At 44.5% G+C, this 25,462-nt stretch overlaps 1 protein-coding gene across 2 annotated transcripts in view; it reads right to left on the reverse strand.

Annotated features, from left to right (window-relative positions):
• Positions 1-25,462, reverse strand: part of TTYH3 (tweety family member 3) — a 78,719-nt gene that overhangs the window by 18,183 nt on the left and 35,074 nt on the right. For both annotated transcript variants that reach the window (XM_075436136.1, XM_075436135.1), the window contains exons 2-8: positions 20,800-20,969; positions 13,308-13,419; positions 12,495-12,715; positions 11,596-11,691; positions 8,991-9,063; positions 8,587-8,662; positions 742-797 (exon numbers count right to left, since the gene is read on the reverse strand). In XM_075436136.1, coding sequence (XP_075292251.1) covers positions 742-797; positions 8,587-8,662; positions 8,991-9,063; positions 11,596-11,691; positions 12,495-12,715; positions 13,308-13,419; positions 20,800-20,969 — 804 coding nt within the window. The remainder of the gene's footprint in view (positions 1-741; positions 798-8,586; positions 8,663-8,990; positions 9,064-11,595; positions 11,692-12,494; positions 12,716-13,307; positions 13,420-20,799; positions 20,970-25,462) is intronic.

Genomic DNA, 25,462 nt, shown 5'->3' on the forward strand with positions numbered 1-25,462 from the left:
ATACCACAGCTTGAAGCCTTCTTACCCCACCCTTTAAAACAGAGGAAGACAAGACTTAAAAAAATCCTAAATATAAATGGTGAAGCAGCTGGTGTCTGCCAAATGGTGGGTGGTGTGGGTTCATTCTGGCCTTTGATACATGAGACAAAGTTTGCGATGGGCCCAGGTGCTGTTCCTCAGCCCCCACACAAAAGAATAATGACTCACATTTATACTTTGACTCACATTTATACTTCAGGACACAAACCCATCAACATCCTAGGGATTTAAGAGGCGTATGTGAGAATCACTCCCTCACCCACAGAAGAGGCTGCATTTTGGGAGTGGAGTGTTGCCACTGTTTAACCCAAAAGAACCTGCATGAAGAGATTCAAAGCAGGAATATGCCACCCTGGCATTAGTTGTGGGTGCTCTGTCTCCACACTGCTGCTCTTAGAAGAGTGCTGTGTAAACAGAGGTACCACGAACAAAGCCACGGTCCTCACCACACCACACATGGGCCCCTCTAAGAGGGCATCCTGGACCTGAAGCTGTGCAGGCAGTGGTGAAGCTGGAAAAAACTGCACATGAAGTTACAGTGCCACCCTTGCACAGCTGGAAAGTAGCTACCCAAGCTTTACCAACAGGTGGAGTGCTCCCTAAACACCTTGCCACTTGCTGAGTACTGGCACCAAAAGCCTTTCACCAATACCCTGCAGGATGCCGAGAAGGGGCAAAGGGAGCTAGGAGGCTTACACTCACCTGCTGGAAAGGGTTGGGGTATCCAGCACTACAGGTAATGTAATAGCGGAGAGTATCTACAAAGACAAAAGAAAAGAAAGTCAGGCTAGATACCATTGTTCCAGCTTCGCAGTGTTTTCTGAGTGCCACAATGGAGGTGTTGCGTTCTGAAAGCAATACAGAAAATGAAAATGCAATATACGTGGAAATACTCCCCTGTCTCCGTGTAAGATTACAGTGCATGGATAGCACCAGAGAAAGGGATGTAACCTGCCTTTGTGGCAAAAAAGATCTGGTTGTTTTGGTGGGGTTTTTGTGTTGTTTGGGGTTTTTTTTTTTGAACAGTGAAAGGCACAGAGCTGCTCAACTTCTATAGTTAGGTGAACCATCAAACAAGCTTTCTTCAGAAGTCAGCACTATCGGTAGCATAACCGTAAGACATGCTCTTAGCCTAGAAGTTGTCCAACTGGATGTTTAATTTCTGCAGCTTCCAAGTGTCAGAATACTGTTATATTGTCACTGGAAGCAACCACAGGTAGAGACTGCTGCCCAGGGTACATAGCAAAGAGAAAACTCAACTTCCAGCCAACTTGCTTCACCAGCCACAAAAGATTAGCACAGGAGAGGTAGCAGTGGTGATATAAATACAGGCTGCTACTGTGGAAGCACACCATTGGGCCAAAGACAGTGCAGATAAACACCCCTATGCTACTACACAAAGCTGAATGGGCAGCTCCCTAAGTGTACAAGTTCAAGTGTTTAAAAAAGAAAGAGACCAAAAAAGACCTCTTCACAACTGGGGATTCTCCTATCACATTGAAGGAGAGACTGGTTTTAGGCAGTGTTCTGTAGAAGAACATAAGAAAGCCCTCTTCATTCAAGAATATCACAACTTTCAGTAATAAATCCTAAAAATGGTATCACTTTGAAAGAAAGCAAGGAACTGGGTGGAAAACAACAAGTTCTTGTCTTTCTGACATGGAATGAACAAGTAAATAGCAGTCTGTTTTCTGATGGATGTCGCATGCAATTAGATTTTAATTAGTTGCTTTAATTAGACTTTAACTAAAACAGTATATGTCATTTGTTTTGCATCCTTCTTCTGACTTATGCAAAAAAGTTATTTTTGGTATTGAGTCAATACTGCAGACTTCACCAGGAAAGAAAACTCTTACCATGTACTAGGATACCAGCGACACGTTATCTGTTCAAGCGACCTCAGTTCATTTTCTCATAACATCCAAAAGTTGGTCTTAATGCTGAGTAACTCTATCAGTAATCGCAGTACAGTGGAGATGTACTCATTAACTTCCAGGTAAGACTGCTGCAGTGCTCTGCTAGCAGCATCACACATTTCCAGGCTTGAAGACAGCTTTACTTCTCCTTATTCAGATGTGTACAAAACCACCCTGGTGCCCTCCTGAGCCCTTCATAATACTACACCAACTGCCAGCACGCACACGTTAGAAATATCAGATGTTCCCCTGCCATTCTCAGTAATGCTATCAAGGGAAGGAGCTCTGAGAGGCTTGATCATCCAAATACCTTTAGGTTATTTCTCAGGTATTTACAGTTCTTCAGGTGAATGGGAATGCATCAGGTCAGCAAAATCAAGGGGACGTTGGCTCAGTCAAGACAGCAAAAGCCCCCAAATACACACGCACTCTGCATTTCCCTCCCCACTAGCACCTTTTTGTCCATTCCTTTTAACCTTCTGTCTGTGACTTTCAGTAACGCATATTCTGGGCTGCAAAGGTATTCTAATCAGTCCCAGCTCAGAAACTGGTAAAACGCACAACCATGAGTGAGTGGGGCTGCGAAGGAAGCAGACCTGACTGTATCCCGACTCTGCCATGCTTCCCATAAATATTGGATGCACCTTTCGGCAAGCCACCACACTGGGGACTCAGCGGTACAGCACAGGCTGTCAGCTCCTGCGGGCTGACAATGCAACCTGACAGTTGTTATTTCTAATTCATTAGCCTACTTTGGGGCAGCTTCTGCCAGCTGCTCCACCTCCCCCCCACCAACTCTTTCTCTGGGATGACTTACATCTCCCAGCCAAGCCTCCAAACAGCAATTAGTAAAATCTGGGCAGATAGGAGGGCAGCAAGAACTGCTTTGTGTGCTCACTTTGGGCAGACCACAAGAACGACTGTCCACAACCACTGAGCCAAGGAAAGGACTGCTCCTCCCAGGCTCATAAATCACACTCAATGGCTAAGGAAAAATGGATTAAAATGCACCTGCGCTGAGAGAAGAGCATAGCAAAAGCAATCCACAGCATCCCACGCGGTGACCCAGAGGAGCTGTGATCTTGTCACCTATTTACTTTAAACAAACCAACCACTGAAAGTTTCTTTTAGGCTCCCACAGTGGTATCAAGTTTACATCACCTTTGTAGGTGCATTAAGTTGCATGACATACTGCTAATACATAGCTCCAGAAACGTTTCTTCAGGGCCTTCTGGATCATCCCTGCTGGGCAGATTACAGATGAGGGTTCCCGATATCATCATAGTTTACAGCTTGTAAGCCCAGGATAAAGGCTGCTGGTTACAAGCAAAGCAAAAAGCAGTGCAGTGAAGTGCGTGCTTCCCTTGCTTCATGCTGGAAGGCAGGATCAACAAGGCTTCGCTGCAGTAGCACTGGCTTTGCAGCTGACAAGTATGACACCCTGTACAGAAGAAGTGCTTTCCAAAATGGCAAAGCCAGCAGGAGCAGCTTTCCCCTGTGCTGAACCCAGTGTGCTAATAACTGTGTTGCTTTAAAGCTAAAGTTACAATAGGCAGTGAAGCTGCCTGAAAGCGATCCTGTGCTGCTAAGCCTGGAAATTAAGAGGAGCATGACCTCTGCCTCCATACCACCAGGATCAGAACGAGGAAAGAGCAGGAGGCACCTTCAGCGGTTTTAAACCTGGTGGAGGTTGTCCTGTACAACACCAAATCTCGTGTTTCTGTCCAGAAAACAGCTCTACTAACCCATCATTTGCACTCTGCTGACAGCTCCAGGCAATTTCTTTCTATAATTATCTTGCCGGTGCATTTTCCTCTCAAGTAAAATTCCTGAAGGTTGGAGCTAATCTTTGAAGCCGGCCTTTAGGCTATCTAGTTCAGAGGAGCAGGGTTAGGTAGGGTCACAGCTGCAGCTGCCTATGCCTGCTGTTGCTCGCAGCAATCCTCTTGGCGCACAGGCAGTGTGGGAGCAGAAGGCAAGGAAGGGAACTACCCAAAATGCTTTATTTTTGCAAAGTCTGTTTTTCCTAGAAAGGAAAGTAGAACTGCCTACTAAAGACAGCTTCAGCTGCTAGAACTGCTTATTGCTTCTGCAACCATGGAGACTTACTATTCACTTCAAAGCCCAGCTGAAATGAAAAAATGGCATTATGCACCCGCCAAAAGGCAGCAAGAGGGTCTGTAGGGTAAAAAGCAATCAAAAAATAAATTCCTAGTTAAAAAAAAATCCCCCCACCTAGGCCAGCTTTTCCTAGCCCTTCATCTCTACTTGAGCGTTCTCTAAGCAGCTTCCTTTTTACGTATGCACCCAGATGAGACTGTCTCTGTGGGTTCAGTCAGAGGAAGCTGAAGTATATTGCCTATGATGCGAAGGGAAGAAGACTCTTTTGGCCAGACTTTCTTGCCCAGGTAACACGTTCTCCACCAGGAGTTTTGCTTCCCTAAAACACCAGGCCGACAGCAAAGAGAAGTATTTGCATAACGTTTGTATTTCTCTCATATATGCCATGCTTGTACTGGTGAAATCAGTCATCGTGAGCCTTCAGCAAAGAGCTCGTAGCCATCCCACATGCCCTCCACTCAAAGCTTTCTGCTAATCAGGAGTCCAACAAAACCACACAGCAAAACACAGCTTCTCAATGCCAGCATCAGCTCAGCAGGATTCTCGAGAGTGTGTCTTTGGGCAAACTCTCTTCTGCAGTGTCTGCTGAGCCCAAGTAACAACTGTGTAACCACCACATGCCCCACGTGAGGTTTTGCCCTGACACTACTTCTAGAGAGGAAAGGGAGCTGGTGGCAGTGTCAGTCCTCTCCTTCACTCAGCTCTGGGCTTCTAAGATGAGACTGAACCAGTGAGAAGCCAGCTGAAACGCTGTGCACTACAAGAACGCTTGCTGCTTATATCTGAGCAGCTAAGTCTCAGCATCCAGCCAGACCAACTGGAGGTAAAAGGCTCCATTATCCATCCTCTGAGGTTTAAGATTTCTTTAGATGAAGCGAGTGGCTGTTTCCCATGCAGATTTCTAGTAAGAGAGTTTGGAAAAAGTTCTTCCTGTTGTTTAGACAGATTGTGCCTTTTTACTTAAATTTATGCAATAAGTCATCCGATAATAACATAATATCAACAGAAAAAGAGTGAGACTAGAAGATGGCCTCCTGCTTTGAAAATAAACATCTTGGCTGCACCAAGTCTTTTTACTAGCAGCAGGAGCTGATTACACAGCCACTCTTCAACTCCATTGGCTTTATCTCAGTTAATGAATACTGGATGAGATAGGCACATACATCAGCCTCTTCCGCAAAATGATTTAAGTCTCTCCTTTTCCAGGAAACCTGCATTAAAGGGTTTTGCCCCTCCTCCGCCCCCCCCACCCCTTTTTAATGCAGCACATTTTATCTACAAAACAAGTACATCTCTTCTCCAGCTAAAAACATGACAACAACAATAACACAATCAGATTATTCTTAGCTCCATTAATTCTATTTAGATTTGCAAGCAGCAACTAATGGACAAACAGGAATATTAACATATTAGTTGCCCAGTATCCACCACAGTTAATTTTTCTATGAAAACTACTATAACCACCAACAACAAAAAAACATTGCAAATATGCAAATCTAGATGACTCGGTCCTAGTCCGAATGCCAGAGCATAGGGCTGGGAATATTACAACACATGATACTTAAAAACCACAAATAAATGCAGTGATTAAAGGGAAAAAAGATGACCCAGCACTACAAAGCTTCTTAAGATTACTGTTTGGTTCTTATATCCTTAAAAATGGATGGCAGCACCTAGCCAGTACTGTCCAAAAGCTGATACCTAGGCAAGACTGACAACACGAGTGCGCTCTCAGCCCAACCTCAGCTGAAGCGATTCCCAAGGTCAATGTGATTCCTACGCTTACGGTAATTCCCAAAGGATTCTTCTTCATTGGACTGCCTGAGCCCATCCATCCACTCACACTCTTAGTCGCCTCTTTTCTGAGCTGAAAAATTCATGGCCAAGTACACTCTGGTGAAACTAGCTGGAGCAATCTTCAAGGGTTTCAGCCTCATCTGTCTATTCTCTATACTGCTGTTAACGTTGGTGAGCATCATCCAAAGAGCAGAGGCAGCAAACCAGAGCGCGTGAAGAGTCCATGCACTACAACTGGGAGCCTTCAAACAGGGCATCTTTCTCCAAGAGGACAACATCGATGCTGGCTCCCAGCTGCCTGCTCTGTCTCCTCAAGCTCACCACTCTCATTGTATATATGGCTCAACTGATCACAAAGCAAATGCTACAACTTACAGCCAAGCATATTAAGGGATACCAACATTTATTTCAGACTTTTAAAGATGTTTCTGTGGTGCCATTATTGGGATTAAAGTGTCATTGAGCATTGAGTGCCACACTGCAGTCCTTGTGTCATGATTTTCCTTCCTGCTCAAGTGCACAGAACAGTCCCAGCATCAGCGATCAGCAGCTATTTCCATAGCTTCTTGATCATAAACTGTGACACAGCAGTGAAAATCCACATGGGAAGGCAGAACATTTGATCATCTCCCAACCAGCTGCCGAGTGCTATGACAGACTCAGAAGTCAGACTGATTTCCTTCTGGAAAAAAGGAAAAGGCACTCACAAACGCTCAACGGCTGCCTAACAGCAGGGAGCTGACACACCAGCAGCCCACGGAAGGGGCCACCCTTCCAACTCAAGCCTGTGACAACACCTGCTCTTCCTCCTCTTCAGCATTTTGCTCAGACCCATTCACTGTTATTTATGGAGCCTTAACAACTGTTATAGCTGGCAGTGCTGCCAGAACTGAGCCTGATCTCACCCAGGGGAGCTGACTGTCCCTGCCGGGGAAAGCAGGAGGAGGGACAGAATGTCAGTCCTGCACTCACTGTCAGCCTCCAAGTGAATGATACTGATTAAAGAAAAACTGCAGGAGCCAAGCAGACAAGGACAACTGAAATGGAGAAGTAGCTCTAGGGGACATTTCTTCAGTTTCCCAGGGTTACCAAACATGCTCCAGAGCTGAGTTGGTTTACCAAATCATTACAGCACACAGCTGGCATTAGCATCAGATATTTCCCCTTGGCCTCGCTGACCCATTTGCCTCCTTGAATAACTAGGAGGCTAGCCTGGTACCTGAAGCCACATCTTCATCACCTTCACAGCCAAGAGAGGATATTTCACCTTGTACCGTGTTAAACACTCATTCTCTTCCCTCATTGCATTTCTTTGTTACAAGGAGAGCTGCCTGGCTCTGTCCTCTCCTTCCCAGGAAATCAATAAAGACGACATTCCAAAAATAAGCTGTAGGGTGGTAATATCAACCCGTACAAACTCTTTTATACTACATTCTGCCTCCAGATGTAACCATTTCTTATTACTTTCAGTCCCTGCATCCTCAGCCATGGCTACATACCTCATTTCCTATCAGTTGCACAGTAAGAGGCAGCATTTGGCTAAGCACGCAGGCATACACTGGACCTTTGGTACACAGATTCCTCTCCGATTCCTCTAAATAAGAACTAGGAAAAACACAAGTGGTTCCTTTTGCAAATCAGTGTCATTGCTTATTTGTGTTTTCTCACACACTAAACTATATAGAGGAATTATTAGAGGGAGAGAAGGTAGGAGAATAGTTAACTTTGCTATTTAAGCAGCAAACTCAGTCTTGAAAAATACTTTTCCCTTTTAGCACTTACATTATCTCTGCCGGCAGGCACCCAACTACTTTTTTGTTATGCCACAGTTCTGAATGCCACTTTTACCCCCCTTGAGGTCCAGACTGGAGGCACCCCTCATCTCACCAACCACTTCAGTCTAAATGAGGAGCAACAAACCCAAAACCCATCAGTGCTTCCACTGGATGCCACTGTGACGCAGGCATACCACTTTAAATGGAACAGGATAAACAAAGCAATCAAAACACGGCATTTATAATGGAAAGGGAAATTCATACTTCTTTGTGGCAGTTTCCATTCATTTACCCTTTAAATTAGCTCTAAAGAGACTACTATTTATAGCCACCATTAAGATAAAAAATTTTATATGCTTGTTGATAACAGATACAAAAAAGTAAGTATTCTGGGTTCAGGAATACAGACCCAAGATCACGTTTTAAAATAGACAACTCAAACTGCACACTGCTATTGCCACAGTTCTGTCACTTGGAGACGAGAACAAAATTCAGGAGTGCTACATTCAATGCAAAATAATCCGGGGATGTCTGTTGTTCCATCTTTTCACAGAATCATAGAATAGTTTGGGTTGGAAGGGACCTTTAAAGGATGTTCTAGCTGGAACATCTTGAACCGGATCAGGTTGCTCAGAGCCCAATCCAACCTGACCTTAAACGTTTCCAAGGATGAGCATCTCCCACCCCTCAGTTATTTCCACCTGATGGCTGAGACAGAAGAAGGGTTCTGAAGGCTCTTTGGACAAAACAATGCATACATGTGCACTTCTGATCAGAGTATAAATGCCTCTTTGGGAAGAACATTGGTTCCCCAGAGCTCCACACCGTACGCAAGCTCCTCTGTTTCAAACACAGCCTTAAATTCTCAGCCACTACCCTGCTCCTATGTGACACCTGGAGTCACAGCACCCTGTGCCAAAGCCAGTCCCAGCACTTACCACCACTAAGCACTGCATTCTCTTCAATCACTTTGGAGACATAAGCATCGGGGTTAATGCAGAAGTCACTGGAGCCCTAGATAGATGCAAGACAAAAGGGAAAAGGAACAAAGAACACGAGTATCAAAGAGCAGTTGAGCCAGGTCAACACCAGGGATCCCTCTACTACAGCGGTGTTTCAGATGCTGAAGTTTCTCACTGTCAGCCCCATTAGCACTGCTTTACACAGCCCGAGCAGTACTAGCTAGCACACCACACCTCTGAGGAAGGAAGAGCTCTGTACTTTTCATAGATGGAAATTGCTAGGACAGCTACTTAGAACAAGATGCACAGTGTAATGTTTAACCTCGTGTCTGACAAACCTGGAACAAAGGGTGAACAGGACTTGGCTTGGAGCCACTTACCACAGCGACAGCCAACTCCAGACCCAGGGATCCCCAGCTGACAATCAGGGCAAACACCCCAAGCAAGCACACCCTGTAGGAGACAGACAGATAGCAGATGCAGAAGCTCTGATTTCAAGCAGATCCTTTCATAAGATGTATCATTTGGAGTCCAAACCAATTACCAAACCCAAGAAATCAGCAACTACTGTATCTTCAGATAAACCACCCATTTTACACGTTTTGAACAGCAGCAACCAGAGAGGTTTATGTCAAGCAGTTGGTTCCCACATTATCTGGCACGGGAAGGAAGAAGAGGGTGGAAGCAAAGTCTTACCCTGCTTCTAGCAGGGAAGCTGAAGGCACAAAGACACAGGAGGTGGCTGTAGGGAAGGCAGATGAAGGACTACAGTCCCATTGCTTTCGCTATTACCATTCTGGACTTCACTTTCCAGTTCCAAGGATATTCAAAGAAAAATATGCCATGTAAAAAAAACCACAACCACCTACCAATCCGAAATTAGACAAATCCTTCCTGTTTCTAGAATAAATGAGTTTGCCAGGTGTAAGCACTGAATGCCTACAGATGGTTAGGGGGAAGACCCGGCCCCTGTTATGACACCTGACTTTGGTTCCAAGGTGCCTGCATCTGAACAGCACCTAAGCATCCCCATAGCCCCAGGAGAGAGACAGTCACCTGCAGGCAAACAGTTCAGAGCAACAGGTTAGGTGCCTACTACTGCCACAGGAGTCCACCTCTGCACAGGTTTAGAAGTTTTGTTCTGACAGGTGGACCTCATTACTGACAGAAATAGTGGGAAGTGTCTGCGATCAAGCAGACAAGGCAGAGGGACAACAGAGCAGTGGTCTCGGTGATGTTCAGCTAGCACACACCAGTGGAAAAGGCTTTTGCACTTCCCTAACCAGCACATTAGCTCTTCAGCTCTGCTGTCAGCATGAGTACTAGAGATATTTAGGCAAAAGAGCTGCTCAACTCCCTCAGGTATGAGGATGCAGACTAATAGGCAGTTTCATTTATGTATCCTATCTTCAAAGTAAAGGGAGGCTGGCTTGTCTTCTCAGGGATGCTTCTTCCTTCAGGCTTTGAAACACAAGTAGGTTCCCTTCCACCCACACCCTGAAGAAATCAAAACAAAAATCTGTTCATAACCAAGATACTCTTTATTCAAACCTAGTGCAAGCATCTCTGTGAGGAAGGGACACTTTTGTGCTACATTTGTGTCTCTGAAGACTAGAGCTTTAAAAAAAAAATCTATAGGTCACCATTTTTAAAGAAAAATCCATCCCTCAGTTTACCAACTTATTTTAATTCTAAGCAATTCATATTCTGTGATAGATCTGTGGCTCATCCTGCAGAAGTAATGGAGCTTCACCAGACCGACCTCTGTGCAGCACTCTGGAATAAGATGCTAAAAACTTTGTTATGCTCTTTCAAAATGGATGCTAAAATTATCAGCCATGGATCAGCAGGTTTCTGTGGTTTTATGACATAAGGACAACATGGCTTGGTGCCTCCAGCTGAGCACAGTAATCACTAAGACACATTTGTTGTTTTACTTTAAATGAAGATGACTGGGTCAGTAACTGATTGCTTGGCTAGAAGATCTAAAACTGGCATTTCACCATCTTGCTTGGCTGTGATACTCTCGGTTCTTTATGCCATGTGCTCCCTTTGGGGAATGCCTTAATATGAACTTCTGGCTAACAGAGAATGAGATTTTAATTTAAACCCTGGGTTTACCATCTGTGCATACATTTGGACTTTTGTCTGCATAACCTGCCAGGTATGAAGTCATCTGGCAAATAATAAATCTGAATACACATTCCAATTATTAATGGCATCACCACGTACCAGGATAAACTCTTGGCCATGTCAGTTGTCAAACTGTCACTATGTTTATGATACCAGTACCTTTTCCAAATATGCCAAGCTAAACCAAGCTACAAAACAGCGAGAGGAATACTTTTTTCTTGTAATGAAGCCTGAGCATGGCAGCATTTGCAGTGCTTTTCAGAAACAGACATGGATTAATACTGCAGTACCATGGCAACACGACTCCTCCTCACAACTGTACAAACCATTGCTTGTTCTCAGTTTAACATCCTCAGGTGTGACAGCAAAAGGTAAATAAGAGCAGATCATGATACAAAAGGCACACTACCAGTCCGTGTAAACACACGCAATGCTTATCATCAATTAACAAATGCCTTCAAAATTGTAGAGAGTTAAAGGGAGATTTTTAAAGCCTGTAAATTTAAGGGAGGATGTTCACATTACTGTCTCCCAGCAAAGAGAGGCTACCAGTACTACCCAGTGGAAAGCAGACTGCCCAGAGAAGTTCCTCATCTTTGATGAGAAAGCAATAGACACAAGTACCATTGCATTTTACAGCTCAAGAACCTTCCTGCTAACATCTCTTACACATAGCCCTAATCCTACCCACAGGGCTACACTCTACAAAGTCTCTCTACACTGAGAAGCAAATTTAAGATGTTCAGTCTCAGAAGTCCTTGATATCAGCTCACAACAGTCTAGAGGTTTAAACCAGCAGGCACTTGCATTCAGCTGGCCCTCCTTATCCACTGTGCCTGGGTCAGGACTTACCCCAGAAGAATGGCCCTGGAGTTTCTAATGAGCCCGAAGAGCACCAGCAAGCATATCAGGACATGGAACAGGAGCAGGCCCAGGTACCCCAGCCACCTGCAGCAAACAAAAACACAGTCCGCAGAGGAGAACTGATGTATAAAAGGTACAAGAAGCTAGTGTTACTCATAGGAAAAATGTAGCCCCTCTTTTCTTCAAGTAAAAGCCACGACTAATGATTTATCTCCAGAAAGCTCTGGATATTTGCTGCATCTGGAGTCAAGGCAGGTAAAAGCATTTACACAACACACCCAGCACACAGAGCTGTTGAGAAATGAGACTGCTCATCTTGTTCTAATGTAAAGTTACATGCAACTGGACACCAACAGGTGATGAGGCAGCACTGCAGCCTCTTGAACTTCCTAGACATTTGTTAGAGAATGCTTTAGTTATTTATTCCACATGTGTGGACAGAGGTTTTCTTTTGTGGAACACAGCTGATGCAATCTTTTATTAAATACATTTAATAAAGAGGAATGTCAGGGTGTGGTGTTAACTTACAGAACTAGTGCAGTTTTTGACTCCAGCTAATGTGTCACACAACTACAATGCACTTCTTACGACACAATAGTAGCTATCTCTGTGGCTGTTTTTTTCCCCAGTGTTAGAACACAAGCTACCAATTTTGTACATTGAGAGTAAGTTTCCCTTCAGCTGGTAATAAACATAGTTAAGAAAAAAGTTGTTGTAATGCATTTTGATTTCAACCGAATGCAATTTTGCTGTAAGAAACAAATCAGCTTGGGTGGGCCAAGAGCACCTGCAGTAACATACAGAGCCTTTGGCTCAGCCACCCAGAACACACACATCCTTGCTGCAAAACAGGTGCTACAACCACTACACTACAGCATGCTACACACCTGTACCAGTCATAGAGGTCAATCTGAATTGCCAGCTCCTCCAGAGACAGCTCTTCATTCTTCCAAAAGGGGATCTCAGTTGTTTGCCTGACCAGATCATCCAAGAGACCTTGCAGTTTCTGGATAACATGCAGGTAGTCTGTTTGCTTTGTGAACATCTCCTCCAGGATGAGCAAGTTTGGTTCCACTGTTTGGTTCAGGGCCACTGCAGTATCTAGTACCTACAGTATAGCAAAGAAAAAAGGAAAAAAGGACAAAAATAATTAAAGGACAGGAAATCAAGAAAGTAGAAGAGGATTCATTCTTACTAGTAAGTCATTTACAGCTTCCAGATTACCAGACCTCTGTCTTACAAGGCTCAGACTGCTTACCCTTCAAAAGCAACTTATAAGCATCTATAAAGTAGATAGCTTGCAAGTAGTGCAACGATGGCATCTCAGCTGAGCCTTTAACACATGTACACATTTTGCAGCCATCAGGGTTGCAGTATGATACTATGAAATTAGAGGTAGCACAGGAACAACCGACTATACTAAAATGATACATTTTACTAAGAGACTTGGCTGGTTTGGCCTGCCGCCTGCACCGGGTGTGGAAGAGAGCTGATCAGAAGCTGTTTTTAAACCTAGCAAAGAGAAGACTTCATTTAACAAGCTGTGTTTGCTTTGATATTTTTAGAAGAGCTGAAGAAATCACCACTCCATTAATGGAAGTTTTAGCACGTCTGTAAGCCCAGAAACTAACAAAAAATAAGGAAGATCCACAGGCACAGGCAGATTTGAGAGAAGAGGTGCTGAGCAAGTCTGTGCTTACCCGGTCCTGGACACCCGCCACAGTGCGGTTTGCATGGCGCAGCGAGTACGTCAGCCGGTGAATGCCGTCACTGGTCTCTCCATTCCCATAGAAGCCAACAGCAATTCCAGCACTGCAGAGGAAGGAAGCAAGAAAAGGGTAAAGCCATACAACGCACGGCTTACTGCTGCAGGGTCCTTGGTAGTCACATCGGCACTTTCCACAGAAAGGGAGGCCGTATGCCTCACAAAAGGTAGCTGGGGTAATAATAATCCTCAACCACCACCAAAAAAATCCACCTGTAAACATTCACCTGTGTTTTCCACACAGCCACCAATTCTCTGTACAGTATCCATATGATGAGCAGCGGAACACCATCCCTTCTCAATACGTATGTTCCGTTTATGGTACAATAATGAAAATCTGTTAGCGAGTGCAGACCTAGCCATGGACAACCAGAAATCCATCCAGCCGAGCAGCTCTCCAGTGGCTCCTGCAAGAGCTACCATTGCTATGTCAGGAGACGCATGCCTTCTCTGGATGTGAAATACAGATTGTTTCGTTACATTTTTTAAAAGCAGGACACGAAGAGCTTGTATTGACTGTTTGCCCAAGGCGGTGGTTCCCCTAGACACATTATCCATGCCCTCTTCTCTACATTGTGAAATACCTATGAACATCATCTATCTTGATTTATCTTCCCATTAGAAGCATTTGTGCTGCACTGATTTAAGAGTACTGGGAAGCAGGTCTTAATAACTTACTGGGACAAAAGGCTTATTTATTATTAAAGCAAGTGAATTTCAAGCTTGCAGACACAATTCAACTCCAGCTGCTTAGCAAATTACCACCTATCAGCTGATTTGCCACAACTGTCCACACGTATCAGTCTGCCCCAATTACAAAGTAAACTGTATTAGCTTAAACCTCACTTAAAGGAGGAAGACCCTGTAAATGAGTGGCAACAAGGAGATTATCTCATGCAAGTCAGCAATAGCTCTTCTATTAAGACATCGCTGCAGGAACTCACAGTTCCTCCCAAGCCCATTTTTCCTAATAATAGAGGAGGAAAGAACTTGTGAAGGGGTCACACAACAAAACTCAGGGCAAACAAACATTACCAAGATACAGATTTCCTATTCTTGTGTCATATTTAATTTCAGAGCACCTAGGATCGTTTCTGGGAAGACTCTGCAGACACCAAGGTTGTGTTTGTTGTAGTGGAAAGGAAGGTGGTGGTAGTTTTGGTGTGAATCTGAAGTTATTCTGGTTGAAACGTTTAGTTTCTTCAGAACAACTTTGTGCTTGGGCTATAGCCCTGCCATCGCAGAGCTGGTTTGAAAGAGGAATAAAAGCAGAAGGAAACAAGCCAAACTACAGCTTTCAGAACAAGGAAGTGCAGTGCCTTTATTTAACATGAAGGGTCACTAAGGGACATTTGGCATTCTTCACCATCATCACTACCCGGCTGGGAAATCAACCCCAGCAGGCAGGCCGGAGTGGGCTTCGTCTAGATAACAGACCCTTGCACAGATCTGCTGTGGCACATACGTCAGCCTGCTGTTTCTGTTCTTGCTCCACTCCTGCGGGAAGACAGCATCTGCCCCTCCTTTCCTGGGCTCATCCACTTCAGAAAGAGTGAGCAGGACATCATCATTCACCTGGCTGCATTTCTACTTTCTCCTCACACATACGAAAATGGCAGCAAAAACCATGCACTGGAAGTGGATCTACCATGAAAATCTGTGTCAGCCTCATCATTTCTCCAACAATTGAATCTCCATCAATTATAGAGAGCTTGGCCCATAAAAGCCTCAGCTGAAGAGACTTCCAGGGACAGCAGGCAGCCCACATCATATACAGAAATAGGTAGCAGTATGTAATTCTTAATATTTAGTGTTAATACAAAAAAATCAGCCTCTTTCTTCATGAGCACCATTGCTAAAACATTTTCCTAACACTAACAATGATGATAATTAAACAGATAAAAGCCCTCTGCATTCCTCCCCAGTTGCAGATATTATCAGAGCTTGATAATACTTGCCTAGGATGCACAGGGGTGGAAGTGATTAAAAAAAAAAAAAAGACATGTACACCTTCCCCTGAACTAGAGAGATTACAGAGGCAGAGCTATGTCCAGGATAAGGCAACTCAACATCCTACTGCAGCAATTACAAACCTCTGGCTTTCCCCTTGTCTTACCAGAGCAAACAAATTCAGACAGACTCTTTCAGTCTCTTGAGCAGCAGAAAACTTTAACAGTTGTTTCTACTCTAGACACCAAATAAATTCCAGAACATTCTTGACACTGAATATGCAGATCTAACTCCTTTAATTGGTGAGTGATTATTCATTCAGCCTGTTACAGCTAGTAGAAGCCTATTCTTTCAGCAAAGGCTTGGTAAGCGCCCCAAACCTGCTGCTTGGCTTGCAGTATTCCCAGCACAGCAGCACTGTTTTGGTGGAAAAGACTCAAGCAGCACTCTGAAGCAGCAGCAGTCATCTTGTCCTGAAAGATGCAGCACAGCTTGGTACATCAGCCAGTTTACTCAAAAGGTACCATTTACGAAGTGCTAGCAACTACAGGCAAGTGACCTGCAGCTCATCAGGCTGTTCAAGGCAGAACTACCCCAGCAGCCGTCCACAGGCTTCCTACCCAGCCCTGCACAGACCACAGCCTCGACTGCCCTTAACCCTCTAGGCACAGCCACTACTCCTGAAAGAAAACATTAGAGCAACAGGAATTGGGATAAAAGCCATTTAATTCAAGTAACAAATTCCACTAGACATGCGTATCCCATGTTCACTGGAAACTACACATAAAGCATTAACTATTCCATTACTGCACAGCAAAAGCCAGGTCTGCACTCACCCCCTATGCTAGCAAGGGCCACTTACACAGCCACTCCTCCTCGCAGGAGCGTGCTGTATGGTTTTGTGGCAGCTCCCCTTTCTGTCACACTAGAGAGGGAGGGAAACCATCCCTGCAGCCCAGAAGCCCAGGCTGGGGCAGCTGCCCAGACCCACGCTGCGACTGCGGAGGGGGCAAAGCTGCAGGGGAGCTGCCAGTGGGCAAAGAGGAGGAGAGAACGGCTGCTGTTCAGTTTTCTGTTTGCATGGGGCTTCATCTAAATCCAACAGTTATTTCAAATCCCTGCCTACACACACTGGTGTAAGTTGCTATTGTTTAAAGCAGATTTACAGATTCGCACTAGTTTTTAAACTACCTTTTATTTGATTAAAGGGAAACAGAGGGGCTCCTTCTCCTTAAGCTCATTCTTTTAAAGTAAAAATAGATCAACTCATCTTAACCCAAGAATGTAAGTCCTTGAGGTCAGGACAAATCACATGGCTTCTTGCACAAACCCCGGGAGGCTCAGTAGCCTAAGATACAGCAGATCCATCTCCAAGCACAGGGTGACAAAAATCACCACCCAATGGGGAAGCCTGCTTTTCTGTCATGCAGAGTGGATACAAGAACAGCACTCCTGAGTGACACAGCTCTTTTCCACCCTAGCACCCTCTGGAAGATACTCCAACGCATTTTCAACGCTTCAATAGGAAAGTCATCTCCACTTCTGCTATTCCTGCTTCTGTTGCACTCCCCTCCCCAGCACACACACACCTCTCCTCCCGAATCCACACCCTCCCACTCTCACTTCTTCCTCCCAAACCTACCTTTGTCAGTCGCCTGCCACTTCCCCCAGCCCCACCTCTCCCTTGCCTTCTTTCTCACTCATATTTTTGATATATTTTTTAAAAATACTTTTATTCATTCTACCAGGCTCTTACAGGACATTTAAAAAGTTGCTCCTGCTGTTCAGTACTGCATTTAAAAAGCCATTTGGCCATTCATTTGTTTTGGTAAGTTTTAGGAAACCCACTTATGTCAAGTCAAGAAGATACTGTACTCCCGAGCTTCACACTATCATCACCAGTGCACACCCACAGAAACACACAAGAGAGACAGTACGCTATACCAGCTCTTCAAAGAGTTATATGACACAAGACAGAAGAGCAGCATGCCACGATTTCTATGTATACCTACAGATACAACAGTATGATTTAAAGTACTGCAGGCTGCGTACACATGCTTCAGTATCACTTTTCTGCAAGAGCCAAGAAACTCAAGTCTGGACAATAGCTTTCCTGTCGTTTGCATGCAAGAGTCTCATGGGCTTAGGACATCGCTGATAAAGAACCAGAAAACTCAAGTATAAGTCCAAATTGGGTTGCAATACAACCCACAAAAAACCCCACGTTCTACAGATTATGTAAGGTACACACGTACAGCAGAGCGTTAATCCGACACAGAGAGCATATACATGCCTTCTGGTGGAGAGATCCTCCCGTTGTAACACCCACGCGTGCACAGTGAAAACCCCTCTGGGTACCCAGCCACCAGTCTGAAGAGCTGAACACTAGCCATTCCCATCACATCCTTAGAAATGAATAACCTAACTACACCAAGTCATCTTTAATTACAGTAACTTCATAAGGAGAGACCTTTTTAGATTTCATGTTCTCAGGAGGAATGTTAATTTGTCTGTCTAATTACCACCTTGCACTTTCGCACCAAGCAAAAGTGCTATTACTGGCACTTGAGAACGCAAGTTTTCACCATCTATTTGCACCCATTTCGTTCAGATATCCTCTCCATGGAGATTCCTACCCACCTTCGGAGCTGAGCTCCCTTCTGGGAGATTTAGGGTCACCTAACTGGTGGATAAGATTATTTATACAACAACTCCCCACACACAGAAATGGATCAAAATTGATAAGGACTAGGAATGAACCAAGTATTAGAGGAATAATCTAGGTGAATCATTCCTGCAGCTCTGTGGCTAGAGCAACAGGGAAGACTCTTAGAGAGACATTTTGTTGGCGAGTTCCTGTTAACCAGTTACGCCTTCCTGCTGGCTCCGCGTTCTCCCTTTTGCTCAGCAGGAAATCTCAATTCATTAGGAAACACTGATCTACAGCACTCAGCAGGTTTCAGAGCGCAAACAGCCCTCTGGGATTAAGGACTACCTAGATAAGCATCTACGAGGCATGGCTGGACTTAACCAGAATTAACTAGCTCTCAGCTAGGAGTGCAACAGCCTACTTCATACTCGGACAGACCACACCAGCTGCTGCATGGAACCTCTCGCTGCTTCAGCATCCAAGCTACTTCTTTCCCTTTGCAGACCACGGTGCAATCTGCCTCCCAGGTCAGCCTGCTATCAGACAGGCACTCTGAGCAGCCTTACTCCCCACCACGCTGAAATGTAACAGCATCTGCCAGCCTGGCACTTCTGTCACACATAACACACAGCCAGGACAGGATCTATCGAGTGGACTAATCTAACTGTGTGTACCCAACTGGGACTTCCTGCTAGGACAGTCAGAAGCCGCATGTGCATGCCCAGCTGGACGCTGGGTGCAGAGCACCAACAGGCACCGGTTCAAGGGCACTGTCGCATCCAGCTGCTTTAAGAGAGGCAGAAAACCGATTTGGGCTTTGCAGGAGAGCAGCAGCACTCACACAGCATCTTCACTCACCATGGACGGTACCAACCTGTTACCGCTCAAGCGTGCCAACTTCAGGGTGGAAATTTAAAACTTAATTCTAAAAAGTCAAGACAAATATCACTGTAGATTCAGGCAGAATCTTATTTTTAAGGATACTCCTGCATTTAATACTTGCAAAAGCAAATGGTATACCAAGGAGAACCAATGGTTCAGATTTTGAGGAAACGTAAGCAGTTTTCCAGCTTGTGCACTTGACTAGGAGTCGCATCAGGTTTACTAGAATTCATACGCTGACTTTTCAGGTTTAAGTTCTCACACACACTCTGGGAGATGTGCAGAATACCTCTTCTCACCCTTCCTACAATTAAAACCAAACCCAACTACTACACTCTGCAGCAGCTGCTTTGGACACATATGCTGCATAACAATAGCGAACAACAGCCTGTAGCAGCAGCACAACTATAAATAGCATCAGCTGGAGCTTCTGTAAGCAAGGGTTAGGACCACAGCACTTTCAGTAGATTGGAATGGATGCACCTGAAGCTCCCGAGATCACTAAAAAGCAAGGTCAATGAGGCTGAGAATTCTTCTTTCCAAGTTGTTCTCTGGTTTGCCTTTCCATTCTAGGCACCTATTTGCAGTCAGGAAAGTACGGAAGAGCTCCCTGCAATACTGGCTAGTGCACCAGCGCTACTCCTCAACACTGAGCCCCTGCCTCTACAGGCAAATCCATCCCCAGCTTCTAAACACACAACACAATGTCTGCTCTGCGGTGTTCATTCCAATACTTCAGGGGTTTTCTGTTCTCTTCAGTATGTGCCTCAAAAAAGCAAATACACAAATGGCATTAGCAGCACAATCTAGCCCTTGAACAGCTAAGCCTGGTCTTCAAGGAACATGCTCGCCTCCAGAAAGATCACATACCAGATCCACCACCTATCATCAGGCTAATACAAAAATCAAACCACAAGGCACTGCAAAATACTGTTGTCTCATTGTTATCTCCTTTCTGAATAGAGGACTACTCCCAGACCTGCCAGCCCCGCGGAGAGGCAACTAAGACCACCTGGAGTCTTGGGCAAGAGCAGATGATGCCTGGAATTGCTAAGAAACACAGTGCTCAATCCCAGGGCACACATCACACATCCTTAGAGCTCAGAGTATTCACTCTGCCCAAGTCAATACAGAGTCAGTCCAAGGCTCCTTCCACAAGTTCCCAAACATGTCCCTCCTTTGAGATGCCCCATCATTAACATTCTAGGAAACGGGATCCTCATATGTGTTGATCACAAAAACCAGGAAAAACCCAGAAAACAAACAAAATGTAAATTCTCTCCTTTTAACTTCTTCTGCACGTTTTCCACTAATTACTTAATTTTTCTTGTTTTTCAGCAACCTTTCTTTTCACCTAACCTCCAAAATCTTCTATTGCTCAGTCATAACACAAAACATTGCTTACACTAGCATGATTACTAGCAACCCTTGGAGATGGCTCATTAGTACATATAATGAAATGCAGCAGTGTCTTACACAATCTCCAAAATCTGAACGTCCACTCCAGTCAAACACCAGTACCTCCAAACCCAAAAGAATCACCTATGCCTTTTTCTTCATGATCTGCTCTCCCACGTAGTCATTCTTTCTGGACACCAGATTCTAGGAAACTTCCATCCAGACCTGGTAAATATTTCAAGTGTATCCTTCCTATTTAAGTAACAAGCTCCCTAGGATGCAGTGTCCTCGAGTTACCACTTGCAAAGTAGCAAAGAGCAGGACATTAGCTGTTCCTTTTCACATTGCTCTAACCATTAGGCAGTTCAGCAAGTAGTAGAAAGGAAGAAAATACATTACAGATATTTAAAACATATATACCAAGTGGAAAGAGGTATTACCACCAACATTCACTAGCTACAGACACAGCATACCGAGCATGAAAATGCATGCCCAGGATACCCCACCCCAAGTAACAGGGAAGATCCCTTTCAGGCATCGACCGTACCTGCACACCAGGGTTGCAATGATGACACACCACGCCGTACAGCAGCAGTCAGCATTTAGATGTTCTTCGCTCTTCCGATGGCGGCAACACAGCCAAAACGAGTAGAACAAGAGGAAGAGCAGGTCCAGAGCAAGGCAGGAGAGCGCGATGCCGCCCAACAGCAACAGGGCCTGCAGAAAAGAGACAGGCGTCACAGCTGGCCATGGCACAGCCACAGCGGGGGATGTGAATCCGGGCCCAGGCGTTTGAGGGTTCTGCAGCAAGGCAGTGCTGAAGGCATACCTTGAAAACAGGTTTTTTGTGGGTTTTCTTTTATGTTTTTTAACTATTAACTGGAGATTTTTAGCCCCGTTTTCTCCCCTCTCTGCACCCCACTCAATGAAACAACTTTCTGTACCTAAGTAGTAAACAGCTGGGCCATTTTGTCAGTCTGCAAACAGCCTAACTGAATCAGGGAGGGTTTCCTCTTTACCCCTCAGAGGTCAGCAGATTTAAAGGAAAAAAAATAGTTCAGCCAGCTGCCTCTATCTGTACAGTTCTTTAATCTTCATGAATAAATATGCAGGCTTATTCATTAGAAAACCAAGCGCATGAGTGGGTTTGAAAGGGGGTGGAATTTATTATACATGCATGAGATTGATTTAAAAAAAATGAACCCCCGTGCAATGCTTCTGTTCACAGTAGACCTAGAATAAATGCTAAACCCCTCCATATACCATCCACATATATAGGTACAACAAAGCTAATGTGGATGCTGCAGACACACTGGCTTGAAGCTGTCACAAGCTGAGTTATGTTACACCTATTTCTAGTCAGATGTTCCTGGCACGAAAGGGAAGCAATAAGTGTTTAACTCCATTCCAATTTATTTTCATTCAGAAAACCCTGGCTGAAACTCAAAAATGCAAAACAATTTTGTTAAATAAATTAGTGATAACAAAAAAAATCCATTCTAACACCAAATCCAGCCACACTTTCCCAAGCGAACGAATGAAGTAAAGAAGATGTTCTTTTACCTATAAGCTTATTTGGATAAACCCTTGGCAGTGGTGACAAATGCCAACCTATTACAAGTGATTTAAATATCTGGAAAGGACCTAAGTCACCTAGTGCTGCCCCAGTACTGGAAAGGCAAACATCAATCTGTATCAGCAAGCCTAAAACAAAGGTTTGAGTTGTTTTGGGTGTTTTTTTTTAAATCTGTATCTCTTTTCTTCCCCATGCAGAAATTCCTTAAAGAACATTTATACACTTCCAATCGAAACAATAACCTCCTCCTGGTCAAAGAAATTGTGCCCATTTCTAAGAGAGTCTGGCAGTAACTTGCTCTTTGTAGGCTTTTCTTCCCCCTACCCGCCCCAGGTCTGCTCCATAGGTGCTCCCTGCTGAGTTGTTATCCTGGCAAACTATACGAGCCACCCAACGTACTTTCCAGCCAAGCAAATGTCAGTGTATACAGACCATAAGGCCCATCACCATACATAGCAAGATTTACACGAGTTAAACCTAACTGCTGCATCACAGATACTCCATGTAGCCGTGCGCCGTTTGCTTCCCCAGCCTTAAGAATCCCACCCAAAGCCCACCCAGCGCACTGGCACGGGGGGGGTTTCCAGGCGCTGCTTTCCCCAACTGAGCAGCAGAAACCCAGTCCTGCCATGGAAAGCGAAGTTTGGGATCTTTAATGGAGAAGAGTGGGGGTGGAAGGGAAAAAGCCCTATCCCCCTTTCCCAGGCTCATGCCAGATGGTGTGCACGCCGCTCGAGCTCCTGAGCAGAAAGGGGCCTTCGAGAGGGAAGCTGCCTTTGGAGCCCCACGTTCTCCCACTTCTGAAGGCTTGCCATGTACGAGCACTCAATACTGATTTGACTAACACATTTGGCATACCAAAGCTCCTCAGGGATATTCTTTATTTTTTAAAGACATCAGGCTGCTGTAATGCAAAGCTTTCCTGCGCTTCTTTCTTCACACCCTCAACCTTCCCGCAATGCTAAAAGGCATTACTGCTAGAAAGATGAACCCAGCTGAAAACATCCTCCCAGCAACTCTTTATCAGCAAGAAATTCACACTGCAGCTCCAGATGTAGAGGAACATCCCTCAATAAAAGGAAAAAAGGAAATAAAGAGAGGAAAAAAGCTCCAGATGTAGGGGAACAGCCCCCATTAAAAGGAAAAAAAGGAAATACTAAAAAGAGGAAAAACATAATAAAAGACTGCCATGCAGCAAACAACCTGAAGTTGCGGACACAGTATACGCTTTAATTTATGCATCCAGCCAAAAGGACTTAGCTGGCCACAACACCACGATCTGCATGTCATTTTTCCAGAGAATATTTGTTTCCCATTAACGGATATGTGCCATGACAACAAGTGAAATCATCCAGCAGAGCAGTTATTAATCCTTCTGACTGATGAGTCAGTTTAGGACCCAGAGACTGGCTGGCAGTGAAAGCCTGGTTGCAACCAAAGACACGCCAGTGCCTGCTTGTCAGGATTAAATGCCAATATTTAAAAGAGCAGGGCTGAGGCTGGATAAACCCTCACTCTATCCTGCAACAGTAAATCTGGGACTCAGTTATCTAAGGCCACGTTATCCCAAGTAAATGTAAAGTTATGCACTGGGCCTTTTGCCACAAAAGAGCATCAATTCGTCTTTGAACATTTGCTGAGCTATCAGAACCTTTCTAGGAAGTGATGCATGAACTGCCCTTACAGGAGAATGGAGACAGCTTAGAGAAGCAACATATTACCACTGTGCTGACACTAATGGCAGAAGTGGAGACAGGGCAGTCCCTGAAAACGAGTGTAAATCCAAGTGGTATCAGCCAGACTGGCAGGAGACGAAGTTACAGTATTAGGAAACACTTTCAGCCCAGAAGTTGATAGCAGTACACAGGCAAGTCACCATGAGCAGCATTGCTAGCTCAGAAAGGCACCAAGAAACCTGAACACACTCGGTCTTGTGCAGGGACGGTGCTTGACAGCATGCTGCAGTGTTAACGGCCTTTCTCAACTCCAGCATGGTTGCCAGGATTCATAGCATTTACTCTCTCAGTTGGAATAAGCAGCCAAAAAAGGGGCACAAAACACGTAGGTCCCCATGCAGAGAGGGGCATCATCACAATAAGAAACACAGGGCACAGCAAAACACATCCCATGCAAAAATACCCAGGGGCTGATTAGCTCTTCCATGTGGTATGGGGGTACCCATAGGTGCTAATGTTAAACTTCAGGACACATCTGTAGATCAACCTTCAGTTTGCACAATCCCTGGTCTCCGAGACCAAGCCTCATATTACTGTGGCTCAGTTAAACCAGTGTACAAACAGCCTTGCCTACTGGATAAAAAAATTTCCACAAAACCCAGCCACTTTCAGCTTGCAAGTTCCAACTGTGACCCACATCATTAGTTACCTGAATATATGTGTGGACTGTGGTCCTGGAAGGCTAGTTTTAGCTGTTGAAATTGCACTTAAGGGATGCAATACTCCATCCCATTCTATATACTAGGTCAAACAGAAGTGATCTACATAGGAACGGGAGAAAAGGGATGTACAAGATACATTTGAGAGTATTTCCTCAGAACAAAAAGCCATGATGCCTTGTAACACGGGAGGTACACGCTGGGTCACATTCATATTAAGTGCCAAGGTTTAACATTGCCTAAAGTGCCGCTTGGTCGTCACTCGGTTGTACAGAGAAGCCTGGGCTTAGGGTCCCTTCTTCATACCACCACGTCCTCTCTGCCTTGAAGGCTACTTGGCACAAGTCCTGGCAGCAGAACAGGTTTAGAAAGTTAATTCTAAATACACAAGGGCTCTAAACAATCCATGTATTTATTAAGTACCAGTTTTACCAATCTCAATCTATCCAACTTGCAATTACCACACTCTTTAGACCTTAACTGGACTAACAGCAGCATGGCGTAATGAGCAGCTCTTCACATGGAACAGGCGATAGCTATTTCTGGATAGCACTGCTATTTTACTACTACTTAGAAAGTCCATTTAAACCTCATTAATAAACTTTAGAGCAAATCTGAAGCCTTCGGGTGGTTCCTGAAAAGCATGCAGTTTCACCTTTAATCTTCCATCAATAGTTAAAAAGTTATTTCATCTTAAAACTTCACAATTTCAACCCACAGGACAAAACAGCTACAGCTTTTGAGCATCTCAACACCACAGCTGTCTTAATCATTGCCAGATTGAGAACTGTTTATAGTTTTACCTTAAAGCTAGCTTTTGCCAAAAGAAAGCTTTCCACTGAATCTGCAACTAATGTTCCTTCTGGATTTCCATGCAACAAACTGAAATTGTGATAATAAAACAGAGAGAAGAGGTTAAAGGAGTGTGGGAAGAGAAAAACATTCACCCAGAAGAACAAATGAAGCAAACTGGGCCGCTGCCAAAAGAGCACTCATCTTTATTTATTCCATGAAGGACGGAAGTCTTCTTAGCAAGAAAAGAAACTGCTGTGGGATAGCGTCATGCCTACGCTACTTCCTACACTGTTTTTTTGTAGACCTCAGGACATGCCTAATACTCATAGATGATAAATAACTATGTCCTACCAAACAGGGTTTTTTTGTAATGCTAGCAACAGAAGGAACACACTCTGTCCCCCTCAACTTGTTCTAAACCTGCTGTGTTCAGAGACTCCATTT

This window comes from Opisthocomus hoazin, chromosome 15 (genome assembly GCF_030867145.1).
Source record: "Opisthocomus hoazin isolate bOpiHoa1 chromosome 15, bOpiHoa1.hap1, whole genome shotgun sequence".
Classification (NCBI taxonomy): domain Eukaryota; kingdom Metazoa; phylum Chordata; class Aves; order Opisthocomiformes; family Opisthocomidae; genus Opisthocomus; species Opisthocomus hoazin.